The sequence below is a fragment of the Penicillium robsamsonii genome (assembly GCF_028829455.1).
Source record: "Penicillium robsamsonii strain IBT 29466 chromosome Unknown utg000001l_segment0_segment0, whole genome shotgun sequence".
NCBI lineage: Eukaryota > Fungi > Ascomycota > Eurotiomycetes > Eurotiales > Aspergillaceae > Penicillium > Penicillium robsamsonii.
This window is the reverse complement of record NW_026643219.1, coordinates 4964678-4986899: the sequence shown is the minus strand read 5'-3', so window position 1 is coordinate 4986899 and position 22222 is coordinate 4964678. Positions and strand designations below refer to the sequence as shown.

At 48.7% G+C, this 22222-nt stretch overlaps 8 protein-coding genes across 8 annotated transcripts; 5 read left to right on the top strand and 3 right to left on the bottom strand.

Annotated features, from left to right (window-relative positions):
* Positions 1-673: 673 nt before the first annotated feature.
* N7447_001961 (MBL fold metallo-hydrolase) lies at positions 674-1528 on the bottom strand (the record flags this gene model as incomplete). The annotated part of the gene is made up of 1 exon (XM_057226237.1): positions 674-1528. The coding sequence occupies one exon, from the start codon at positions 1526-1528 to the stop codon at positions 674-676; it is 855 nt and encodes a 284-aa protein (XP_057090253.1).
* Positions 1529-2464: 936 nt separating this feature from the next.
* On the bottom strand, positions 2465-4056 carry N7447_001960 (MFS transporter; the record flags this gene model as incomplete). The annotated part of the gene is made up of 2 exons (XM_057226236.1): positions 2465-3110; positions 3158-4056. 2 exons carry the CDS (start codon positions 4054-4056, stop codon positions 2465-2467), a joined length of 1545 nt encoding a protein of 514 aa, XP_057090252.1.
* Positions 4057-4372: 316 nt separating this feature from the next.
* On the top strand, positions 4373-5712 carry N7447_001959 (Zn(II)2Cys6 transcription factor domain-containing protein; the record flags this gene model as incomplete). The annotated part of the gene is made up of 3 exons (XM_057226235.1): positions 4373-4533; positions 4587-5061; positions 5128-5712. The coding sequence occupies 3 exons, from the start codon at positions 4373-4375 to the stop codon at positions 5710-5712; spliced, it is 1221 nt and encodes a 406-aa protein (XP_057090251.1).
* Positions 5713-11030: 5318 nt separating this feature from the next.
* Positions 11031-13380, top strand: N7447_001958 (serine/threonine-protein kinase; the record flags this gene model as incomplete). The annotated part of the gene is made up of 2 exons (XM_057226234.1): positions 11031-11195; positions 11251-13380. The coding sequence occupies 2 exons, from the start codon at positions 11031-11033 to the stop codon at positions 13378-13380; spliced, it is 2295 nt and encodes a 764-aa protein (XP_057090250.1).
* A 1409-nt stretch (positions 13381-14789) lies between these two features.
* On the top strand, positions 14790-16019 carry N7447_001957 (exosome non-catalytic core subunit RRP42; the record flags this gene model as incomplete). Its single annotated transcript, XM_057226233.1, has 2 exons — positions 14790-15338; positions 15414-16019. The coding sequence occupies 2 exons, from the start codon at positions 14790-14792 to the stop codon at positions 16017-16019; spliced, it is 1155 nt and encodes a 384-aa protein (XP_057090249.1).
* Positions 16020-16430: 411 nt separating this feature from the next.
* On the bottom strand, positions 16431-17333 carry N7447_001956 (uncharacterized protein; the record flags this gene model as incomplete). Its single annotated transcript, XM_057226232.1, has 2 exons — positions 16431-16817; positions 16938-17333. The coding sequence occupies 2 exons, from the start codon at positions 17331-17333 to the stop codon at positions 16431-16433; spliced, it is 783 nt and encodes a 260-aa protein (XP_057090248.1).
* A 1019-nt stretch (positions 17334-18352) lies between these two features.
* On the top strand, positions 18353-19237 carry N7447_001955 (c-type cytochrome; the record flags this gene model as incomplete). Its single annotated transcript, XM_057226231.1, has 5 exons — positions 18353-18386; positions 18758-18789; positions 18854-19012; positions 19068-19162; positions 19213-19237. 5 exons carry the CDS (start codon positions 18353-18355, stop codon positions 19235-19237), a joined length of 345 nt encoding a protein of 114 aa, XP_057090247.1.
* Positions 19238-20138: 901 nt separating this feature from the next.
* On the top strand, positions 20139-22097 carry N7447_001954 (uncharacterized protein; the record flags this gene model as incomplete). Its single annotated transcript, XM_057226230.1, has 2 exons — positions 20139-20706; positions 20791-22097. 2 exons carry the CDS (start codon positions 20139-20141, stop codon positions 22095-22097), a joined length of 1875 nt encoding a protein of 624 aa, XP_057090246.1.
* Between the last annotated feature and the right edge of the window lie 125 nt (positions 22098-22222).

The window sequence follows — 22222 nt, the reverse complement described above, 5'->3', positions numbered from 1 at the left end:
TGACTACCACATTTGTTGGCACGTTTCTCACAAGAAGTGGATGGTTTCATTCGGCTCCAAAACTGTGATTTCCAGCCTAGAAACTCTGTATAATATATAACTATTCTTCCTCATTAACGCTTGGTGATCATTGAACCTTTAGTGCCGGTAAGGGGTGAAGTCCTCCTTCTATAGCTTGGTTTTCATGCAGTGTAGCCAGTTCTTACGCAGGGACTAGAAGCCGGGGGAGGCTAGGGCTACGCTATCGCCTATGGCACTAATTTCATTTGGGCCCTTACTCGCAAACTATACGATTTCAGTGCGTCAGGATATTGTTCGAGCGAGAGTCGATGTTTTATGGTGGCGATTGCCTGGTGAGCCCCCCGGCACTATCTATTAGCAGAGCCGACATAACTCATCGTCGACAAGTCTCCAAGACACGCAACCTTCCAAGTACTATGTAGATCCTATCTTGACCGATGAGAATATTTTTCTGTTTCGTGGTATATTTCGTTTTGGAATAAAATTGGTGAGCGTGAGTGTGAAATCTTAGCTTTGGATCTGAGAAATTTGTCTAAATCAACTTAGGAGTAAAACGATCTATTTGACATAAGAGGGAAAAGAACAAAGAAGAAAAGAAAAATAATTGAAGCAGGAAGAGGGCAACAGGGCCGCAATAATGAAAGATTCACAATCAAAACACAACCTTAGGAACGCCAGGAACTGTCCAGCACACCTTGTCCAAAAATCCCTCTTGGGTGAAAACCTCCCGCAACTCTGCTCCACCCTCCTTGAAGTGATCCCACGATTCGAAATGAATTGGGACCATGACATCGGCGCCAATATCACGGGCAAGCTGAACAGCTTGTTTACCGTCCATTGTAATCTGAATAGGGCCAGTTGGGAACTCAAAGGTGGCATTGCCCAAGTTGAAAATGCCTGCAGTAATGTGCCATCTCTTTCCAATCTCTTTCAGTTCATCAATGTAGACGGTATCTCCAGAGAAGTAGATAGCATTAGGCTTGCCAGATGGATCAACACCGAAGGAATCGGTCTCTAGGACGAAGCCCGTAACTTCTCCAACTGGGAAGTGCTTGCAAGGCGTACCAGTGATTCGGTACGTTTTTCCTCCAATGGAAGAAGTCACAGTCTCCCAGGGGCGAAGGCCAACGACTCCTGGGCGTGGGCGCAAGTTGGAGGCACCGTCCATGGTGGTAAACACCTTTCGACCATCCAGCAGCTTACGGCCTTCTGGGTCCAAATTGTCAAGGTGATCCTCATGGCTAAGAAGCACAGCATCGATAGGCGGCAGCTCATTGAGCTGAAGCGCTGGCCCTTTCTTGTTCACAAGGTGCGGTGGTGGCGGGATGCTCTCAAGACCGTACGGTTTCAGGTCCATTTGCTCCCAGACCGCGGACGAATCATACTCTGTCCCTTCGATGGCACCGAAGAATGGATCTGTCAGGAAGTTGACTCCATCAATGTTGAGAATGGCAGTTGCAGTGGTGATGTGTGTGATTGTAAGGGTTGGCTTGGATGTTGCTGCCATGACTGCGGTAAGAGCGAAAGTCGGGGGATGTAAACTTTTGATACTATGGATGTGAAATGGAATGGAATATTAAGACCCTCTGTCCAAGGGAAACCGAGGTTTAAATACTTTGCTTTTCTGGAAATATTAGAAATTATGTTTCGTTCTACTGATGATGTAAGTTCGGCTCATCCCACCCGTGGAGATAAGCTTCATTTTGCCACGATGGAGAGAAATTTATAATATCTCTGCGGGATGTCCACGGGTTTATTCAGTAATCCAGCCCAGTGATTGTGAATCATATTGAGTGATTTTTCTCTCCTCTTTACTGAGTAAGCAATTGTTCACGAAGGGGCACGCAGGGTCGCTTTCATTATTAAGGCCTTAATGCCTGAATTTAAGCCTAAATTTAAGCCTCAATTTGGACCGCTTTTTGACATTTATTTAGTAACCAAGAATAACCATGCCCGATGACCTCATAAAAATGAAGCTTTTAATCCATTATGATGAGTATAGTATACCACCTAAAAAAATTGACGAATTTGTAGGGGATCAAAGGCTTCATTTTCATATATGGCGAGAAATATATAACTAGTAAGCTACCTCAAAACGTGGTGATATATAAATTTGTATAAGATTAGAAGCTTCATTTTACCTGCCCAAAAACTAAGACACTTTGCTCATCAGTTAACTTTAAAGTCTCTGTAATGGTAATTCAAGTATTCTATTCAGGATATCCCGTTGCAACTACGAAAAGAAAACGGTAACCTCTCTAGACTTTATACTCAACCGTACCTTAGTCTTTAGTCAAGACACCTTATCTTATAGGATTGCCACGAGCCCACTGGTTCGGAGATAGATGAATTTTGGAATGTTGTTGTAGAATGACATATCGTAGACATCAATTTGTACTTTGAACAAATATAAAGCACGTATAACATTTTGCTAATAAATTTTTCAGGCTGCCTGCAGCTTTTCTACCTCTTGGATAAAACGGCTCGCCTTTCGAATTCGGTGTCCGTAAAAGTAGAAGACAACAGGTATCGAGATGCATACTGCCTCAACAATTCCCAGGATTGTGCTTGCCCAATTCAAGCCCAGAGTCTTATACATTGATGGTCCCGCAAGCGGGAGGAATGCTCCCATGACACTGCGAGTGAGCATATTTCCTGCAAGCGCAGATGCGGAGTAAATGCCATAAGACCGGGCAATGTAGTTTGAGGCGTAAATGAAGACACATGCATTACCAATTCCAAAGGGAACACCGGCTAGGATAGAGACGATCCAGTGAACGTTTGGGGTACAAGTCCAGGAAAACCACAACTGGCCAATGGCCAAAAGAGTGGCACCGAAAACGACGATGCTAACCATAGCCTCTGGCTGTACCATGCCGGTTTCGGGATCCTTAGAATGAAGATTGATCACTTTACGAAACAAAGGTTCGCATGCAATGGCGACCAAGACACCGACGCCTATACCAACGAACGAAAGACCCCCGATGCCTGGCAGCCACCCACGTTCTTGTTGGAAAGCAATTGGATACGCGACGAAACATAGGTAAAGGATGCCATAAACAATCGCAACGTAGCCATCCCAAAATATACTAGAATGTTAGCCTTGGCTTTATAACATGAGAGGAAGATAGTTTACCATATCGGCTCCGTTAGGAGCATCACGAAAGGTCTCTTGAGATTGATTCCCAGCGAAGATGTAAAACCGACACCATCGTCATAGCATGTCCACCATTTTGGGTCCTGTGTCTCCTTTCTTTTTCTGGCGGCGCGCCTTTTCAAGATCACGGGGGCGTATGTTTCTTTGACAGAGGCTACCAGGACCAGGACCACACCCCCAATGATGAGGACAATCCAATTTGTCCACCTCCAGCCAAGATATTGGAACACAAACCCTCCTATGATTGGGCCATATACAGGGCCGTTGGTGGGGCCAATAGACCAGAAGCCGAATGCTAAAGCACGGTGCTTGTCCGAGACGATATCATTCACAGATGCGGGCGAGTTCGACATCAATGCACTTCCAAAGAATCCTCCAAAGAATCTGCCCACGAGGATTGAAGCAATGTTTTGAGCTAAAGCACTCGGCAACAATAAAAGCAAGAATATTATCATTGAGATAATATAGACTGGCCGCCGTCCCACAAGCTCGCTAAGTGGAGCAAAGATGATGCTCCCTATCCCCATTCCAAGAAGGTAAGTGGTGACACCAAGGAGAGCCACGATCTTCGAAACGCGAAAATCTTCTTGTAGTCCTGGAATCCCAGATGTGTACAGTGTGCTGGAGAGACTAACAACTGTAGCACCAAGACTCATAGCAGCGACAGTGAGGCCTTTGTACCAAAGCGGCCACAGACGGGGATTTTCGGGGTCGTCAGTGTCCCAGTAAACTTCGAATTCCGGAGGTGCATGTATGCTGGCCAATTTGGAAATTACTGGCTCAAGATGTGAGGCGAAGTAGGTTTCGGTGCCGATATCGAGGCTGTCAATTTGTCCAGAATCGTTGCGCAATGTTCCAGGATGATAGAGGTTGGACATTGTGGTGCACTTCAATTGAGATCCACTGAGCTGCCAAGAGGCCCCAAGGTAGTGGACGTAGTAAAATGAGTAACTCCATTTCGAAGGTTTGCCATTTATTGATATACACTTGGATAGTCGGTCTATCCCACTTGCCGGTTTATCCACAGTCGGCACCTGTGAACTTATTCATCAAGTGGGATTACCGGTGGAATTTCATTGGTGACTTTCCTTAGGGCCCCACCGGAGCTCCCAGTTACCTTTTCTCTATTTTTGCCTCCTTCACTTTTGCCATTTCACGAAGTGAAATCTAAAAGGCTTGCAAAAATTCTGCACAATGCCACCTCCTACCGATATTGTCCCCGTGTGGTTCCAATGTGACTATCCAAATTGCAATGCCAAATATCGGCGTAAAGAGCACCTCAATCGACATCGTAATCATCATGATAAGGAAATCAATCTCGCCTGTCCTTACTGTGAGAGCGTCCTGACCAGGAAGTGAGTAGTTTCTTCGATCCCGTGGGAAGACTTTCGACTCAGAGAGTAATCAGTGACCTGTTACGACGCCATATCCGGAATTACCACCCGCAGAGAGAACCGCCGCCGTCTCGAAAGTTTAGGGCATGTAGTGCATGTCATGCACGGAAAGTCCGTTGTGAAGGTGTATCCCCATGCAATGCCTGTCAACATCGCGGCGCCCTCTGTGTGCCTAGTGGGGGTGAAACCGTAAGCGAACAACAATTTTCGATCAATGATCTCTTCCCTTGGTCACCTGTTTCCACGATTAATGATTCCATTTCTGACGCTCCCCGATGGATTGCTCATGACTATATTGACATTTACTTCAATACTTTCCATCCAAGCTGGCCGTTTCTCCATCGAAGTACATTTGACTTCGCCAAGGAACCTTGTGTACTTGTTCAATCCGTTGTCGCAATCGGACTTTGGGTGAAAGGGACTCAGGAGGCACGAGACGCATCAATACGTTTACATAATAGACTATGTTCCGCATTTTACGCTCAAATGGTGAGAAGAAGAAGCATTATAATATTAACTGCATATAGAATTGTGTGTTAATATCTTTTGCTCTAGGACCAATGGTGCATCTCCAGCTCGAATCCATGCCAAAACACAAATACCTCGTGGCCTATAACATCATTTCAAAGTGTGCTCTTAAATATCATCCTTTCCCTTTTCATTGCAAGAGAGAATGCTAGTACAGATTTGAGCATGCGGTGCCGATTACCACAGGACAAATACGATCTCTTGGTTGCGCTTGTTCAAAGCTGTCGAGGGCGGGGTATTTTCTACTACCCTAACATGCTCCTGCAACACGATGACGATGCACCACTCGCGCTTGTATATGTGAGCATTGAAGAGATCAAGAGATTTGGACTAGCCCTCTATAAGGTGTGCCGATTGTGCACTCCCACTCCCTTTGACTTGAGCGGAGAATGTTCCAATGGTGGCAGAAACGATCTTTTGACCCTGGCCGACTTGTCCTTTTGCATGCCAGATAGTGATGAGCTGTGGAATGCTCCATTAGGCGGGGAGTCCGAGGTGTTAAACAAGTCTGATTCATCCGCAGTCAGACGGGATAATAGAGATGAGAAAAACTGGATATCTCAAGCATCTGCTCTTCTATATGACGCACGAGTTGGCTTGGATTGGATATAGCAGAAACTATCATGGAAGATGCGGCTTATTAGCCACACATCAAAATACAGGCTATAAAGGTAACAATCGAACAAATTCCCTTACTATTTTCTTTTATGCCAGAGTGGCAAAGTCTTGATAAATGTGCGTTTCATTGACATTCGTGGGTAGCAGTGAGAGGCGGCTCACTGCAAGAAGATCAAATTTTCGTCAAGTATAGCAATAGTATCGCTCCCAGATAAAACAAAGTCCTGAGGATATTATTGAAAAGATGATTCAAGGCTCATTTATACCTTTGCCGTATGATTTACGCGCTGGGACTGTGATTGTGTAGGTACATGTACTATAGGAAGTTACGCTAGGTCTAATCTGGCTACCGCCGAGGTGTCGGGTTCGCCAGGTGAAAAGACCACGATTCTCCCTCCAAAAGCCACGCACAATCGTGGCCTTTTCACCGTCACCCTTATTTACTCCGTATATTCTATGCTAAATCCATCCAATCCTTCCGATCCTTCCAGTTATAACAGAGAGAAAAAACTTTCATCCAACAGCCCGTTTGGCGCAGTGGTAGTCGCGCATCACTTGTATAATTAATACTAAGATCATGATGAGGTCTCTGGTTCAATCCCGGAAATGGGCTTCTTTTTTTCTTCCCCAAAAAGAGGGAGTGTCTAGTTCAAGAAAGTGGCAAGGAAGGGATATCGGCCTAAAATCCGAATAGTAGCGTAGATTTACAGCCACTCCGCGAAATTTGGCACCCCCTTCTTGATTTTTTTTACCATCCCTCATATTTTGATTTCCGGTTGGTGGGCATTACCAGCAGAGCAGAACTTGGGGTGCTAACACTTTTGCTGTTACTGTACAGCTACAGGCAGGTTGCGGTACTTCGTAGAGCAGAAAAACTTACGTAGAAAAGCATAAGAGAGCTGGTCAGTCTGTCATATCAAGACATAAGCACTAAATATAACATAAAATCGAGAAGCCATCCCCTACCTACGCGACTAAAAGCGCCGCTAGCGCTCTACTCTATAGCTCGATGGCTGGCAGAACAAAAAGTACAAGATATTGAACCTTCCTTAATTATACATAAAAACTTGATTGCAATCAATTCTTTTTTTTTTTTTTTTAAAAAAAAAGCATGGTTGTTTGTCTTCGCTTTTTTAATTATAATTAATCAAGAATGTAAGTTAGTTAAAAGGAGAAGTTCTAGTTATTTAAAGACCCAGTATACGTAATTAGATATTTTTGATGAGGAAAACACATGAAGAGAAGAAAAGGCTACCCGTAAGCGGTCAAAAAAGTCGAGGTCCACATTAACATATAGTTCACAGAGCAAAGGATGAAGCTAGTTCGGTATGACACACATAAAGGACCCAGTTTGGGCGATAGGGACAGGGGAGGAAGAGCATCTATCACTTCACATTGTCGGTACATTGCTGCGGTACGCAAGTCATTGCGGCTGCCTTAGCTGACGATCTAAATATACCCGGAGCCAGAATTACACGAAGATCTATGACATGCAGTAAGTGGCACTGCCACTGTGTACTCCATACACTAAGTAGGATTGAGGACTAGTGCTAGGTAATTCTGCAAGTGAATCTATCTGTTGGTGTGTGTTGTGTTGTAGACACCTTCCTGATTTGCAAAAGCATCATATATTACTCCGTAGAGCTAAAATGTAAGGGTGACTGGAGGGACAGTGGGACCACTCTAATGACGCTCTAACGAAAGAAATTAAGTGCCGACGGCCAACTCAAGCTAAATTAGGTCCCTCGTGCGCACTGGGACGGATAATCTACTGGACTCAGATCTGACAGTTCCAGCGATCAGGGGGTGTCCCGCGGCTTCCACGGCTTCTGGAAATTCGCACAGCCGTTTCGGCGTTTGCAGTGGGCCGTAATTTAGTGTCGAAGGTAGTGTCAAAAGTAGTGCCAAAAGTCGAAGGTCTAAACTTCGAAGTAATTTGCCAACAATCGCTAGAAAGTTCATTAGGAAGTTCAGTACGAACATCCTGGAAATCTCGCGTGGTCGTTTGTCAGCGTGTTTATTTCCGGAGAAGGGGGCCTGTTAGGGGGGCAACGAGGCAAGAGACCAAGGCGGATTTGCCCCCAACAAGCTCCCACTCTATGGAGTGGAAGGTCCAAACAGGAATGACTCCATCTGAAGGCATAACCATTCAGAGACCGTTGGCTTACAATAAATTTGGATATTTGATGATCACATTGCCAGGAACCGCCTTCTCGAAGGCCAAAGGAACACGGCGCCTCCCGGCAGTTTGGGAAGTAACTAGTCTCCTTGCCTAAGTGGCGACACTGCAATCTTTTCCCCTATAGGGACCCTCCGCGGCCTCCGCGGGTATCTGGAACGGGCCTAGATGAGCGCACTGTGGAGAATTCCGTATTCCCCTGAATTGACGGTGCGTGACTAGGCGTTTGTGAGAGGGATAAGAGAGCGTCGTCATAGGCACAGCAACCGGATAAAGTGGATTTCCTTGGGTAATGGGGCCAATGGCATTGTTAGTGCAAAGACTCCATCGTACTACTGATCTTTGGTAGGTGATAATTGGCTTGTAGTTGGTAGACGTGGAGTATAAAGCCCCACTGAACGAATCATAACTCGAAAGTGAGAAAGTGAGAAAGTGAGAAAGTGGAATGTTGAGTGAATATTGTCTCTCCGTATTGTACAATTCCTATCGTACATATATTGTACACGGTGTGTACTCCACGTCTTGTTTTTTCCCGAATAGTAAGACTATTGTGCGGTCTAGAGAAAAAGAATAAAAAAAAGTAAATCGGCCCACTAAATTCGAACCTTGGTTTCGTTTCGGTACGGCCCTTGGGATTTGAGTTATATGTGCACAGAGATCGAATAAGGGGCGAACGCCGAACATTGAAACGGTGGCATGTTATGAATTGATGAGTTGGAATAGACTGGTCAAATTCTATTCAAATCAGCCTTGCAGAATAATCTGGGACCATAACGGTTGCCCCAGGGTTCGTCCATCTGACAGGTGCATTCCATCCCGCTTCCTGCAGGTAATTTACTGTGTAAGAGTTGGGATTTATTGAATTGATCACTGGTTTTTCCACGTCTGTGTTCTCGGGACTGCGAACGTCCCCTAGCTTTGAATTTGTGGAGAAACCGGAATGATGCGGTCAAAGACCTGCCGCAAATTGGCCACAATGGGCTTGGTTTATGATCTTACTGTCATCACTTTGATTAGAGTCTATTAAACCACAAGGAATACAGATACTGTACAATGTACTCCGTACTGGACATTATAATCTTGTAATACGTCCACACACCGGCAGCCATGGCAACAGTCTAACATGTCTTTGAGACGGGATATCAACAAAGAAAATCCTACGCTGTTCCCAATCGGAGACGGCTTGGGGAAACCTGTCAATGATCTCCCAAGCATACGGGGCCCAGACCCGTGTACCTTTGAACAAAGAAAAAGCGAACGCATCATATGCAACTCCCGGCTCACCGCGGCTTAAGCTACATGTCTTTCTATCCCGCGAACCTTTCCGTCCACCCGCGAACCTAGTTTACGAATTCTCTTCCACATGGCCGTGGCAGCATCTTACGTTGGTATGCTCCATGTGATTGGTCCCAACCAGTCGAAGGATCAGTCAGAAAAGAGACAGCGAGATACCTCTTCTCTCCGATGCATCAGGAGATCAGGTGGCGCATGGAAAAACAAAAGAGGCAACAGGATGTCCGGCGAACCAATATCAAATCTAAGAGGTCAACACCAACTATTCCGTACGCGAAGCCCTGAAACAGGGATTTTCCGTTAGAAGCCGAATAATAAGACCGGTGTTCTACTATCCGTGCGAGAATGCAACTGGGGGAGAGGAGAACTCCGAGGGTAGGACATGACATAACATGCGATGGCGAAGTGGAATGGATTCTCCTTGCTGTTCTCGCCCAGTCTGCGAGCTGTGTACATCTTACATCGTACATCTGGTACGTCAACGGAGAACCCAGGTACATCTCCGCTAGAAGTGACTCGTACAAAGATGTGGTAACCAAGGAGATTAGGGTGTCCTTCTGTTTCAAAGTCGAGATGAGATGTCTTTGTTTTGTAGGAGATATTACTCCGTAGAGTATGTTAGCCCTAGAGTGACACAAGGATAGTTCGAGGCAGCCAATTCCCTCGAGTCTAATAAATTACCAAGGCGGCCCAACTCCTGCTGACAGACCCCAAACAGCGCAGACTAAAGCTGCGTGGGCGACGTTTACAGGCTGCACATAATTATTGTATGCCCAACCTCCTCAATAATTAGTCGCCGTGCATCAGATGATAAATACACCGAGGGAATTATATGTGATAACCATATTGGGTTTATAAAATATGTATGTTGTACTCCGTAAGTACATAGCGCGGTATTTAGTCAATATCGACGATTAATAATTGAGACTTCTCTTTTCTTTTTTCAATGTTTTAGCTCTGGGGACTTGGTATGGTAAAATAAGGTACCCGTTACCACGATGAGTGTCCCATTGGTTGAGACGGGATCAACCCGTTATTTGGGGTTTTAGCTGGTTTCGGTTGGTTTATTTTGTTTATTTTCAGTTTATTTTCAGTTTATTTTCGTTTTATTTTCGTTTTCTGTTTGGTTTATTTTCGTAAATTAGTTTTTCTTTTTTTCTTTTGGTATAATTTCAGTATCCAGTATTCAAGTCTGGATTCTCATACAGAACCCCCCTCTATGCGCCTTATGTGTGCGATGCCTTTTATTCTTCCCTTTCATTTTCTTTATTCTTATACATACTCTTATACTAAATTTCTATACTCTCTTATACATATTCCAAAGTGACCTCGTCCGTATTTCGCCACGGTGGACTGATCTGCAACGACCGAAAGTCGTTAATTTACCGTCTCCACGGCCCCGTCTTAGGAGCTCAAGCTGTCACCGCGTCAGGGGCTCACCCTCGGTCCTCCGATCCCTCCAGTTTCCACCAGAACGGGTCTCCTCCTATTCTGGATTTTCCTTTTTATTGCATCGTGCCCGGTCCTCAGTCTTTCCAGATCGCCCACTACATGACCACCGTCGCTCCCCCTCCAACTACCTCGTCACTCCTTACTTTTCCGTCAATGGGAACCCAATATTCTGGCTCTGATTCTCGGACATGAACACCTGCTGCAATTGATATCTATACATACACACTCACTCGGGGATACTGCGATACTCTCCCCTCTACATAATTGTAAGAACGCCTGATCTTCCGAGAATGTCGGAAGCTGACTTGACCCCCCCCTCAGAACCCCCTCCTCCACATTCCTCTTCTCCCGATCTGCTGGCAGACCTGAAGAGACATACACCCTCACCATGACCGTCACATATGATACACCCACCCGGGGGTCCCATACCTCCATGGCAACCCTCGAGGACCGCTTCGAAGTCATCAAGGAGATTGGCGATGGAAGTTTCGGTAGTGTTGCCGTCGCACGTGTGCGGACCGCCGGTGCTCATATCGCCCGCAGAGGCACTATGGTAAGGAATAGCAATATTGGTGGTGTATTGTACTTCTACTGACTCATCGGTTTAGGTTGCGATCAAAACAATGAAGAAGACATTTGATTCCTTGGGTCCATGTCTAGATCTGAGAGAGGTCATCTTCCTTCGAACATTACCCATTCACCCCCACCTCGTCCCTGCCCTCGACATCTTCCTCGACCCCCTCTCCCACAAGCTTCACATCTGCATGGAATACATGGATGGCAACCTATATCAGTTGATGAAGGCCCGGGACCACAAATACTTTGAAGGCAAGCATGTCAAGAGTATTCTTTACCAGATCTTGTCCGGTCTGGACCACATCCACGCACACCACTTCTTCCACCGCGATATTAAACCAGAGAACATCCTCGTCTCGACCTCCGCTCCCAATGATTCCGCTTTCAGCCGCTACTCTAACCTTGTCACTCCTCCTTCCACCCCTCCTGTCTACACGGTGAAGATCGCCGACTTTGGTCTTGCCCGTGAGACCCACTCTAAACAACCATACACCACATATGTCTCCACACGCTGGTACCGCGCACCTGAAGTGCTCCTACGAGCAGGAGAATATTCGGCACCAGTCGATATGTGGGCAATGGGCGCCATGGCAGTTGAGATTGCCACATTAAAACCCCTGTTCCCGGGAGGCAACGAGGTAGATCAAGTTTGGCGTGTGTGTGAGATCATGGGTAGCCCAGGGAACTGGTACAGCAAGTCAGGCGCCAAGATTGGTGGTGGTGAATGGCGCGAAGGATCGCGCCTGGCCCACAAGCTCGGCTTCACATTCCCGAAGATGGCACCTCACGCGATGGAATCCGTGCTCCAGCCCCCAATGTGGCCCGCGGCGTTTAGCGAGTTCGTCACATGGTGTCTCATGTGGGACCCTAAGAACCGCCCAACATCTACCCAGGCGCTTAACCACGAGTATTTCGCAGATGCGGTTGATCCGGTGCGGCCCAAGTCCTCCACCTCGTCGAGACTGCTGGGCCGCAAGCAGTCCGAGAAAAGCTTCAGGTCACCCATTCTTACTCCTGGCGACTCTCCTACATTGTCTTCTAAGCCTTCATGGTTCCGAAGATCATTGGTCGTTCGGTCAGACAGCCCTGTGCCTACTGCAGATGACAGCCCTGCCCGGCCATCGGTTGTTGCTCAAGCTACTGTGCCTGATATCCAGCCTGTTAAGCCGCGTCCCGTGAACACCAAGCGGGCTACCTGGGCAAGCGGTGCACCGATGCCAATCCTTCCTTCTATCCGCCCTGTCTCTCCTCTCTCCAACTCCGTCACGGCCCAGGCGAACACCACCGTGGCGCACAGCGAGGCTTCCAAGTCCTCCAACACCTCAGCCAGCTCTAAGATCGGCCGTCAATTGTCCGTCAACTCCAATGGGAATCACTACTCGGACGCGAATCGTCAAGAGGCCGAAAGGATGCTCAATGGTTCCGGGACCACCACCCCAACCACAAAGGAGAGTTTCTTTTCGCACCTGCGCAAGCGCGCCCGCAGATTGTCTGGACGAAACCAATCAGCACCTGCTGATGACGTTGAGGCTAACGCAGGTTGCATCCCTTGGTCAAACCGTTCGTCAGTGGCTCTTGATGGGCCTACCAGTGAACCAAAGCAAGGTTCCGACTTGAGCGAGCTGGACAAGGCTCTTCAATGTGTCAAGTACTCATTGGACTCGTCCACAATGAGCAACGTCCCGGTGCACCTGCATAATTCCACTGACGGCCACACCAAGCGCCAGTCAATGCCTCAGGCTACTAGCAATAACGCTACTCCTATCTCTAGCAGGACTCGCCGTGCCATGCAGATGTCTACCCACCCGGTTCACCGATACGAGACTCCTGAGGAGGAAGATGAGTTGCTTGATGAGGTGTTGCACTCCGCCAGCAAGGCGGCTAGACGCCTGGCTCAGACTCAGTCAATGGCTGTCGACTCGCACAGTCGTACTCACCGGCAGTCAGACAACTCGCGTGCAGTGCAGAACCCCTATCCTACACCGTCACCCACGGCCAAGGACAGTGCTCCGTTTGGTCAACAGTCGACACCGAGCAAGTTGAACATCCACAAGATCGATCCCGCGGCCACAAACCGTCACTGGCCCACTCCTCCTTACGAGGAGTCCGAGTATCATAACAAGAAATCTGACTACTTCGCCCGTGGATCCAACTATATCTAAGTGCCCCATCCACCATCTTTGCACCACACCACATCCTTTACGATTGCGAAAAGCACAAAATTCGGCAAAATTGCACAACAACAGAACAAACACCGAGCAACATAGCTCAAGGCGTATGAATTCGGGTTTTTTTTTTGTTTTTTTTTCACTAGGTGTCTGGCCATTTCAGAAGGTGTTTTATCTTGTTTTTCTTTTTCACATATGGGCATTGGACTTTCGCCCTCGTTGCAAGTTTCTCATTTCCCCTACTTCATACCCCTACAGGCATTTTTATAGATGGATCCGGGCCTCGTTTCTTTTTCCTTTTCATGGAGTCCTTTCGTTTTACCATTTACTCGGGGCGTGATTTCTTTCTTTGACATTTGATACCACATGCGCAAGTCGCATCATACACCGCATTTCTACCTTATTAGGTCACCCTCTCTTCATCCGATACATCTGATATCGGATCTGCACATCTGCACATCATTCTCGATGAATATTGCGCTCTTTTCATTTGTTTATATAATTCCCCCCCCTTTCTTCCCACGCTTGTACATTGTCAGGCTACCGCTATTCCCATTTTTATTCTTCTTGTTTATCATTTTTCTATCACTTATTTATCCCTGCATTTACATATTCCTGTCATAGCCCTACCTCCTGCTTCGATTTCTTGTATCATTTCCTCCCACCCCATCTCAATGTGCTGGCTTGGATCCAGTCCGTTCTATACTCTTGTAATATACATCCCCCTTTGGCCGTTGTGCCATGCCCATACATACAGCTTACTACATATGCAATGAATCTACTCCAAATATTATACTAAGACTTTATACTTGTTTGTAAGGCTTACTTCTTTATTATTTCTCTCAGGTTTCTATCGAATTAATTGGTTGGAGGGGGGGCTAGTGGCAATGGAACATGAGTAGCAGCGCGGGAAGGTGGGATTGTCGACCGAAAAGACTGTAGATTCAACCTACGTAGAAAATTATATCATACTGTAGAAAAGAGGTCATTCTATCTCACAATTTCATAGTGAATGGAGAAAGATCACATAGCATCTATACTCGTACGCTGTACATGGATCGATATCAGCGGAACAACGATCATCCGTCGCCCATCAAGATTTCCTGATTGAGACTGCTCTGCTCGACTCTACCAACTTTTTTTCTTGTCCTCAATTGCTTCCCGGCACTACCTCACCAGTCGAAACTAGACTGGCAATAGCTTGGAATAGAAGCCACCAACACCTTAGCATATCTAGAACGCGCCCCAGCAAGCACTTTTCACAAATCGCGGGCCGATCACCACAAAATCAAACCGCCCACCAACAGCTACGAGCTTAACCTCGCGCAACCCAACTCCAGCTCTATCCTTTAAAATACAGCACTATATTTTGCCCGCCATACACAAATACCAATTCCGCCAAAATGTCAAACCAAAGACAAGCCTCCTCCGCCTCTCAAGTCCCCCACCTCTCACCCGCCGAACTCTCCTACCTCTACACCTCCCTCAGCCTACCCAAGAACCCAATCCGACCAGATGGCCGCTCGCCCACACAATTCCGTCCTCTCTCCGCCGAGACCACCATTCTGCCTGGTGCGAACGGCAGCGCGCGCATCGGGTTCGCAGACGGCACGCAAGCGATCGTCGGCGTGAAAGCGGAAGTCGAGAAGACCGTTCTCGCAGCCGATACGCTCGACTCACGCAGTCTGGCGCAGCATGGCGATGCACTGAACCGCGAGGGCGAGCAGGGCTCAGCCGCTGTTTCGGGACAGGGAGAGTGGGTGCAGATGTCGATCGAGATCCCCGGGTTTAGGGACGATGATGCCCTGCCTGTGTTTTTGGGTGAGATGATGCGGGAGAGTCTGGTTGGCTCTGTTGCTGGTGGGGATGGGGATGGCGCGAAGGAGATGGCTGGTGGGTTGAAGGGAAGACTCGTTATTAACAAGCGGTGGCATTGGCGCTTGTATATTGATGTAAGTTTCTCAGAACGTATTCGGTCTTTGGGTTCCAAAGGTATCATTTGATCACTGCTAACATGTTTTTACCAGGTCCTGCTCCTCTCCCAACCCCTCGCATACCCCCTCCCCCTCCTCTCGCTCACAACCCACCTCGCACTCCTCAGCACTAAGCTACCGAAACTCAAGTCCACGGGTGAAGAAGATCCCTTCTTCGACGATGACTGGGCTGCCGCGGAGTATCTCTACCCACGCTCCAATACTTCCAAATCTCCTCTCTCCGCCGCACCATCATACCCCGTCCGCCCTCCCGTAACGCTGCTTGTGATCTCCGTCGGCGACAACGTCATCTTCGATCCTAACCGTGAAGAAATCGCCGTCGCAGACGCCGTCCTGGCTATCTCTGTTACGCGCAACAGTGATTCTGAGACTTTGAAATTGCTCTCGATCCGCTCGATCGATCCCCCCTCCCGCCTTACCCAGCCTGGTATCCCCAATTCCGAGAATGTCAATATGCTCGGTGCTTCTGCGGCGCCTGGGGAGGAATCTGGTGGTCAGGAAGAGGTCGAGGGTGTCTGGCGTCCACGAAGGGGTGGTGTCAAGCGCAGTGTCATTGCACGCATGGTTAAGACTGTCCTCAGTAAGGGCGGTGTTGGCGAGGAAGTCCTTGAGGGACTTGAGGGGGTTGAGGTGCAATGATTTCTTACTTCGATCCATATCTCATGGCCATGTATGTGTAAACAAGTACAGCATTACTTTCAGGTTGCGACTTTGATATCTGATTTGATAGGTCGCTGTTTCTGGAGTTTGGAGAAAAGCGTTGTCTTTTGATTAAATCGTTTTTGTTCATCGTTCAAGTGAAGTTGAGATAATCCTCCTATCGTAGCTGGACACTAATATACAAAATGGATTGAACTCCATTTACACCAACGTCACTGCTTGAGGGGTGTTCGAAAGTCCCTCTCATATAGGACCCGTTGATACATACCCACAGTCAAACCACATAGACAGCATGTGTAGCCTATGTAGGCTGTGCTATAACTGGATAGTTATATCACCCGTAGATATGGATGAAATAACCTACCTCCCAAGGTAAGTAGAGAATAGCAATCACCAAATTCCCAACCACTTCTTGACAGGCTTCTTATTCCCCTCCCAATCAACAAACTCCTCTGTACCCTCAACAGCAGCAACAGGAGACTGAGAATCAACCTCATTAGCACCCTCATCTTTCTTCTTCTCAGGCTCCGCCTCCTCAAGCCCATGCGCAATACGGTACTGCTTCCTCTTTTCCGCGTCCTCAACGCGGCGGTGTCGCTGCTCCCGCACGCGCATCGAGTTATGTTGCACATGCATGCGCCACACAGAGAATGCCTGCGAGATAGTGCTGACGGGCGACGTCAGAAGACCCGACCACGATGGTAGCAGGTGCGCGAACGGAGAGGTTGCTTTGAAGTTTGTTGTGAAGGTGAACCCGGCGCAGGAGACTAGGACGCTCTGTGTGATTGGTTAGTTAATTGTTTACTAAATCTGCCGGGGCTGCTTTTGGCAAATTCAGATCCGAAGCTAGATCTGGAGATACACCCAGAACTATTGTTTGTGCTGTGGGTAACTCACCAATGCAATCCAAATGTGGATCCACTTGCTCGTCAGAAACTTAAACATCACTGTCCCCTCTGGCGGGAACATGCCCGGGTACTGCGTCTTGCTCTGCTGCACGCGCTCTTTCTCTGTCGTGCGCGGGCCATACTCGAATGGTTGGCCTGCGGGTACATTCTTCGGAGATGGAGTCGTGAGGCGTTGGGGATGCGACGGAGGGCGGAATCTGTCGGGTTTTGCGAGAACGCGGGGTTTGGAATTGGCATTGGGATTGGTGTTGCCTTTACTAGCTTTTCTCAACGTGGCGCTGGTCGAGGTGAAGCTGCGTCGCGCGCTTTGGCGTTGGAGGGCACGCAGGGTCAACGCCGAGGGTGGGCCTCGTGGGAGGAGGAAGCCCGGGATTGGAGTTGGCATGTTGGGATTGCTGTTCTTGGCCTTTTGCTCGTGTGGAGGGGTTGGGCTGATCTTGTTGACTTATCTAGATGTGGAACCGTAGATGCAATTTTTGGAGAAGGTTTTATATCACGTGACTCTATCGGGGCATCGGATGCCGATTTCAGTCGAGATGCACCCAGCTGACCGCATATCCTAACTATTTTGGGGCTGGGAAAAAAAAAGTGAGGCCACTTGACCTTGGGAAATTTCACATGGTTTAGTATCCAGTATTTCCCGTGTTTCCCACCAATTGAAAATGTCCGAGAAATAGCTCTAAACTATAGGGGGTAGTCAGCGTCATTTCATACTACATGTAAACAAACTAATGAAAGTTCATTGTCAACTCTACTGCCTCGGCATCAGGCAAAATCGCATTCGCTGCCGAGAATGAATCGAGAATAAACCGTTTCTGCCTCAGGATCCACACATCGGACCACCAGCGGAGCAGCTCGGGCGAATGGGAATCCCGCTATTTCGAAGCCGGGGTGGATCAGGAAGTTGCTCCAGTTCTCCAGGGAGAAAGGGGGACGCGCACGAGAGATGACCGGGGGAATATGGACACGGTATGGGAGAGAAATTCGATGTTTCAGTTTGTGAAGCTTGAAGCTTGTATATGCACAACATGCTGGTCAAGAACCCGCATCTACAATGTTCTGAGCTAATGATGAAGTGATGATATCATGGGGGCGGAATATGGAGTGTGCATGTTAGTTCTTTGCCACGAGTAAGCTGTGAGTTCCAGTTGTTCCAAGCATTGAAGAGTCCGAGCAAGAATGTAGAACCTAGAAGCGTATCGGAGTATATAACAGACACACCGAAGTTCCCGGTTGCGCCCGTCTACCTGAATCATCTGGCTTCTGATTGGTGGAGAGGCGGATTACGAGAGAGAGCGTCGGGGCCAAGTACAAATAACCAGATTTTCTTTTCTCCCTTCCCAGATTTTTCTGTACAGTACAGTGTCATAATAACTTTTTATTATCTTCATTTAATACTTCACAATGGCCCCTAAGAAGCAAGAATCTTTCGCCCCTGGTAAGCTACCTCCCTTCCCCCATTGAGCTCACAGGTTGAACGGGGAGTCGCCATGGATGCCGTGGAGGTCGAAGGAAGGAAGTGAGGGTATCCAACTCCTAAATGGCGACACTGTTTGTTACCTGGGATAGCGATTGACACATTTCCTTGCCTCTCACATTGCGACTCCTCGTCAACCTAACTACCTCTCAATTGCGGATCGCTGCAACCTTCCCCCCAAACCACCACGCATCAGTTATTCAACATGACTACCTTCGATGTGCTCTGTACCTTGACGACCATCGATATGCGTGAGGCCGAGCGTGCAGAGGCCCTCATTCAAGAAGCCAAAAAAGAAGCCGACAGGATCGCTAATCTCAGCTTCGCTTCAGGTGACGCCGCCAAGGGTGCCAAGCTCTTCCAGGTACGTTCTTTATTGCTTCACGCGCAGACAAAGGAAAGAAGAAAACTAACAGCTCTTTTTTTAGACCCGTTGCGCCCAGTGCCACACCACCGAGGCTGGCGGTCCCCACAAGGTCGGCCCCAACCTCCACGGTCTCTTCGGCCGTAAGACTGGCTCCTCCGAGGGTTACGCCTACACCGACGCCAACAAGCAGGCCAATGTTGAGTGGAACGAGAACAGTCTGGTAAGTGCCAACTACCTTCCAGCTCAGCCTCCGATCGGCCGCTAACGATTCATAGTTCTCCTACCTCGAGAACCCCAAGAAGTTCATCCCCGGTACCAAGATGGCCTTCGGTGGTCTCAAGAAGACCAAGGAGCGCAACGATCTCATCACGTACGTTACCCGCGAACCCACATCTCAGTATCCAACTAACAACCACATAGCTACCTCAAGGAAAACACCGCATAAACGACCTGATGTTCTTTTTTATTCCCCGGCTTTTTGTTCTGTTTCTCCCCATAGAAGTCTGGGATGGCGCCATGGGTTGATTACTCTCCCAAGGACCGGGCCTGTATTTTTATTACAATTTCCATGACCCACAATAGATTTGATCTTCTCCTCTTATTTCAACTCTTTTTATAGAACTGCAAACGAAGGTTTGTAAGTGTTTTGAGATTCTCCGGATTATCATGGAGGTCTGAGTTATGATTGGTTGGGGCCTGAATGTATCGATTGGGCAAACATGGGCGGTCAGGCACGGAGTATACTTGACTGGTACTTGACGAGTACATCCATACTAATTGCTCGGACCACACAAACTGGAAGTACTTGTCGAGTATCACCCTTGTACATTTTCGGTATCTGATATGTACACGCCGTGTTGGCCCTCGAGTCTCCAGAGTGAGCACATGACTGAGCAGGGGGTCAGGCTGATTGGCCCAACCTCCTCGACCTGGATACAAGTGAGGGGGATGCTTTCTCGTCTTCCTCCTGCACCCAAGGCGTTTCGATCCCAGTTTCATATTAATCTCCAGCGCGTTTGCTGACCACATCTTGTCCAACACCAACTATCGAATGCTATCTCGGAGATATCCCGTATCGCCATTTAGAATCCAGTACCTGCTTTGTCGCATCGCATCGCATCATACCTTATCGCATCTTTGTCGTGGGGTTGATTGCGCAGATATCTTCTGTAACGGCTAGCGCATGAGACATCCGTCCCAGCGCTGTACTAACCACTCTATTTTAATCAAGTTAAAGCGGTTCAACCGCAAGTGTTCGCCACTCATAGGCATTGATCTGCGCTTCGTCGCTGAGAACTGCAGTGCCTCTTCTTCCGAGGCGCGACTATCGCGATACGCCGTCCGGGATGCTGGACGAGTTAGACAACGTCTTCGACGACCATCCATCCCTGGACGCGTCGCTCGAAGACTTCGAGAACAATACCAACCCCCACAGATCCCCAATGTTCGCTCTGCCATCCCAACACTCCGGATTCCGGTCTGAAGACTCAGATGGGGAAGATGCAGAGATCGAGGACCCCGCCCAGGAGCGCTGGTCACCTCCAGGCTTCCACCAACCCGAATACGTCCAGGGCAGTGGATGGTATCGCCACCAGCCCTACCTGCGCAAAGATAACCCCAATAAGGATCGCTTGCAGCTGAAACCCACAATCGGGCTGAGTGTTTCCCCATCCCAGTCGCGCGAACCAAGCCCACAGTATGAGGATGCGCTCGAGAGTCCCACGAAGAGTAGACAGGTCGATCGTGCCACACCGGGCGACATCTCTGTTGCGGCTAATGTGCCTCTACCGGCGGGTGCAGATACCCCCCTCCATGGAAGATCCCCAAGCCCGCCCCCGGCTCCGACAGGACGCACACCTCGCCACAGCCCCGAGGACGACGGGGTGGGCTTTGGCGCGGAGAATCTGAGCAACTGTAGGCCCTGTCTGATCTGGTTTCAGTTGCAGGCGCGGGTATACTAACGATTGTTGTGAATGTATAAAGACATTCGCTTTGCAGTGCGTGCAGAAGTCCAGCACCGAGAACCTATTGCCGCGTTGTTTGGCTACCTGCGCTCAAAGTTCGAGCGCATGACCAGCTCCAAGTCTAACACCACCTTATCTATCATAATCCTCCTCCTCTCAGTCGCGTTCATGCGTGCCCTGGTCCTCCCAGGCCTCCCGCAATCGATCCCCGATCTAGTAAAGCTATCCGGCTTCGCACGCTCCTTCGAACCACTGATATACTACTCAGAAAACGGCGTTCAGCAAATCGGCACCCTGCAAGAAACCGGTGTCGCAGTCTGGGACCTGAGCGAGTCCGTCCGCGGCACAAACATGACCAGCGCCCCCATAATCGTGCGCCAACTCGACGAACTCTCCGACTCCCTCAAGTCCCTCTCCCTCGAGCTAACCCGCTTCTTCGCAAACGTCGACTCAGACATCGACTCCATTCTAATAGTAATGGACTGGGCCAAGCGCGAGCTCGAGACCCTCTCCGCCCAGCCGCCCAGCACCCTCCCCACAATCGTCTTCGATAACATGCACAACATGCTCTCACGCCTCGGCGCACTTGAACGCTCAGCCCAAATCTCCGACAACGGCGTCTCGGCAACCTCAACAACAACAACGCCCCTCGGCCACCTCGTAATGGCCGTCTTCGGGCCGACCTCCGCACAGCGCACACGCACAACCCTAACCCGCACCTTCACAGAGTTCCTCTCGGTTCTGGAAGAGTCAATAAACAGCGAACTCACCCACTCAACCGCTCTCTTCGCGCTCTTCGAGTCCATCGACCGCCAATTCCTCAATCTGCAGCGCACGGTAGTCCGCGAATCAGACGCCCAAGAACGCGCAGAGGGCGAGATGCTTTCTTCTCTGTGGACGCGCGTGCTGGGACCTGATGCCGCGGCCGTTCGCAAATACGAGAAGAACAAGAAACTCCTTGCGAATGTGCGCAGTCGCACTGTCGCCAATAAACACCTCCTCGTCGACCATCGCGGCCGACTACTCACGTTAAAGGTCAACCTCGAGACGCTGCGCAGGAAGTTAGTTAGTCCACTTGTTCGTCGGAATGACTCTGTCAGCTTTGTTGGCTCGATTGATGGGGGTGGGGGCAGTGGAAATGGGCAATCCGGCTCTACGGGTCGAATGCTTGGGCCCGTCGAGGCCGTGATCGATGGACAGATCCGTGGGTTAGAGGGGACGTACGATTATCTACGGACTGTTCGGGAGAAACAGAAGGCGAAGCTTATGGAGCTAGTGTATGGGGCTGGGAGGAAGCCGAGTCGGGCTATGATTGATGGGTTGGATGATGATGATGAGTGAATGGCTTCAGGTCTGATCTTATTTATTATCTTTGCTTCCTTTGGCCTCATTTGTGGCATAGCATCCTGTTTTCGGTTAGGTTCTTTTGTCTCCTCTCTGGCGTTTTCTAGGGCATATGTTGACAA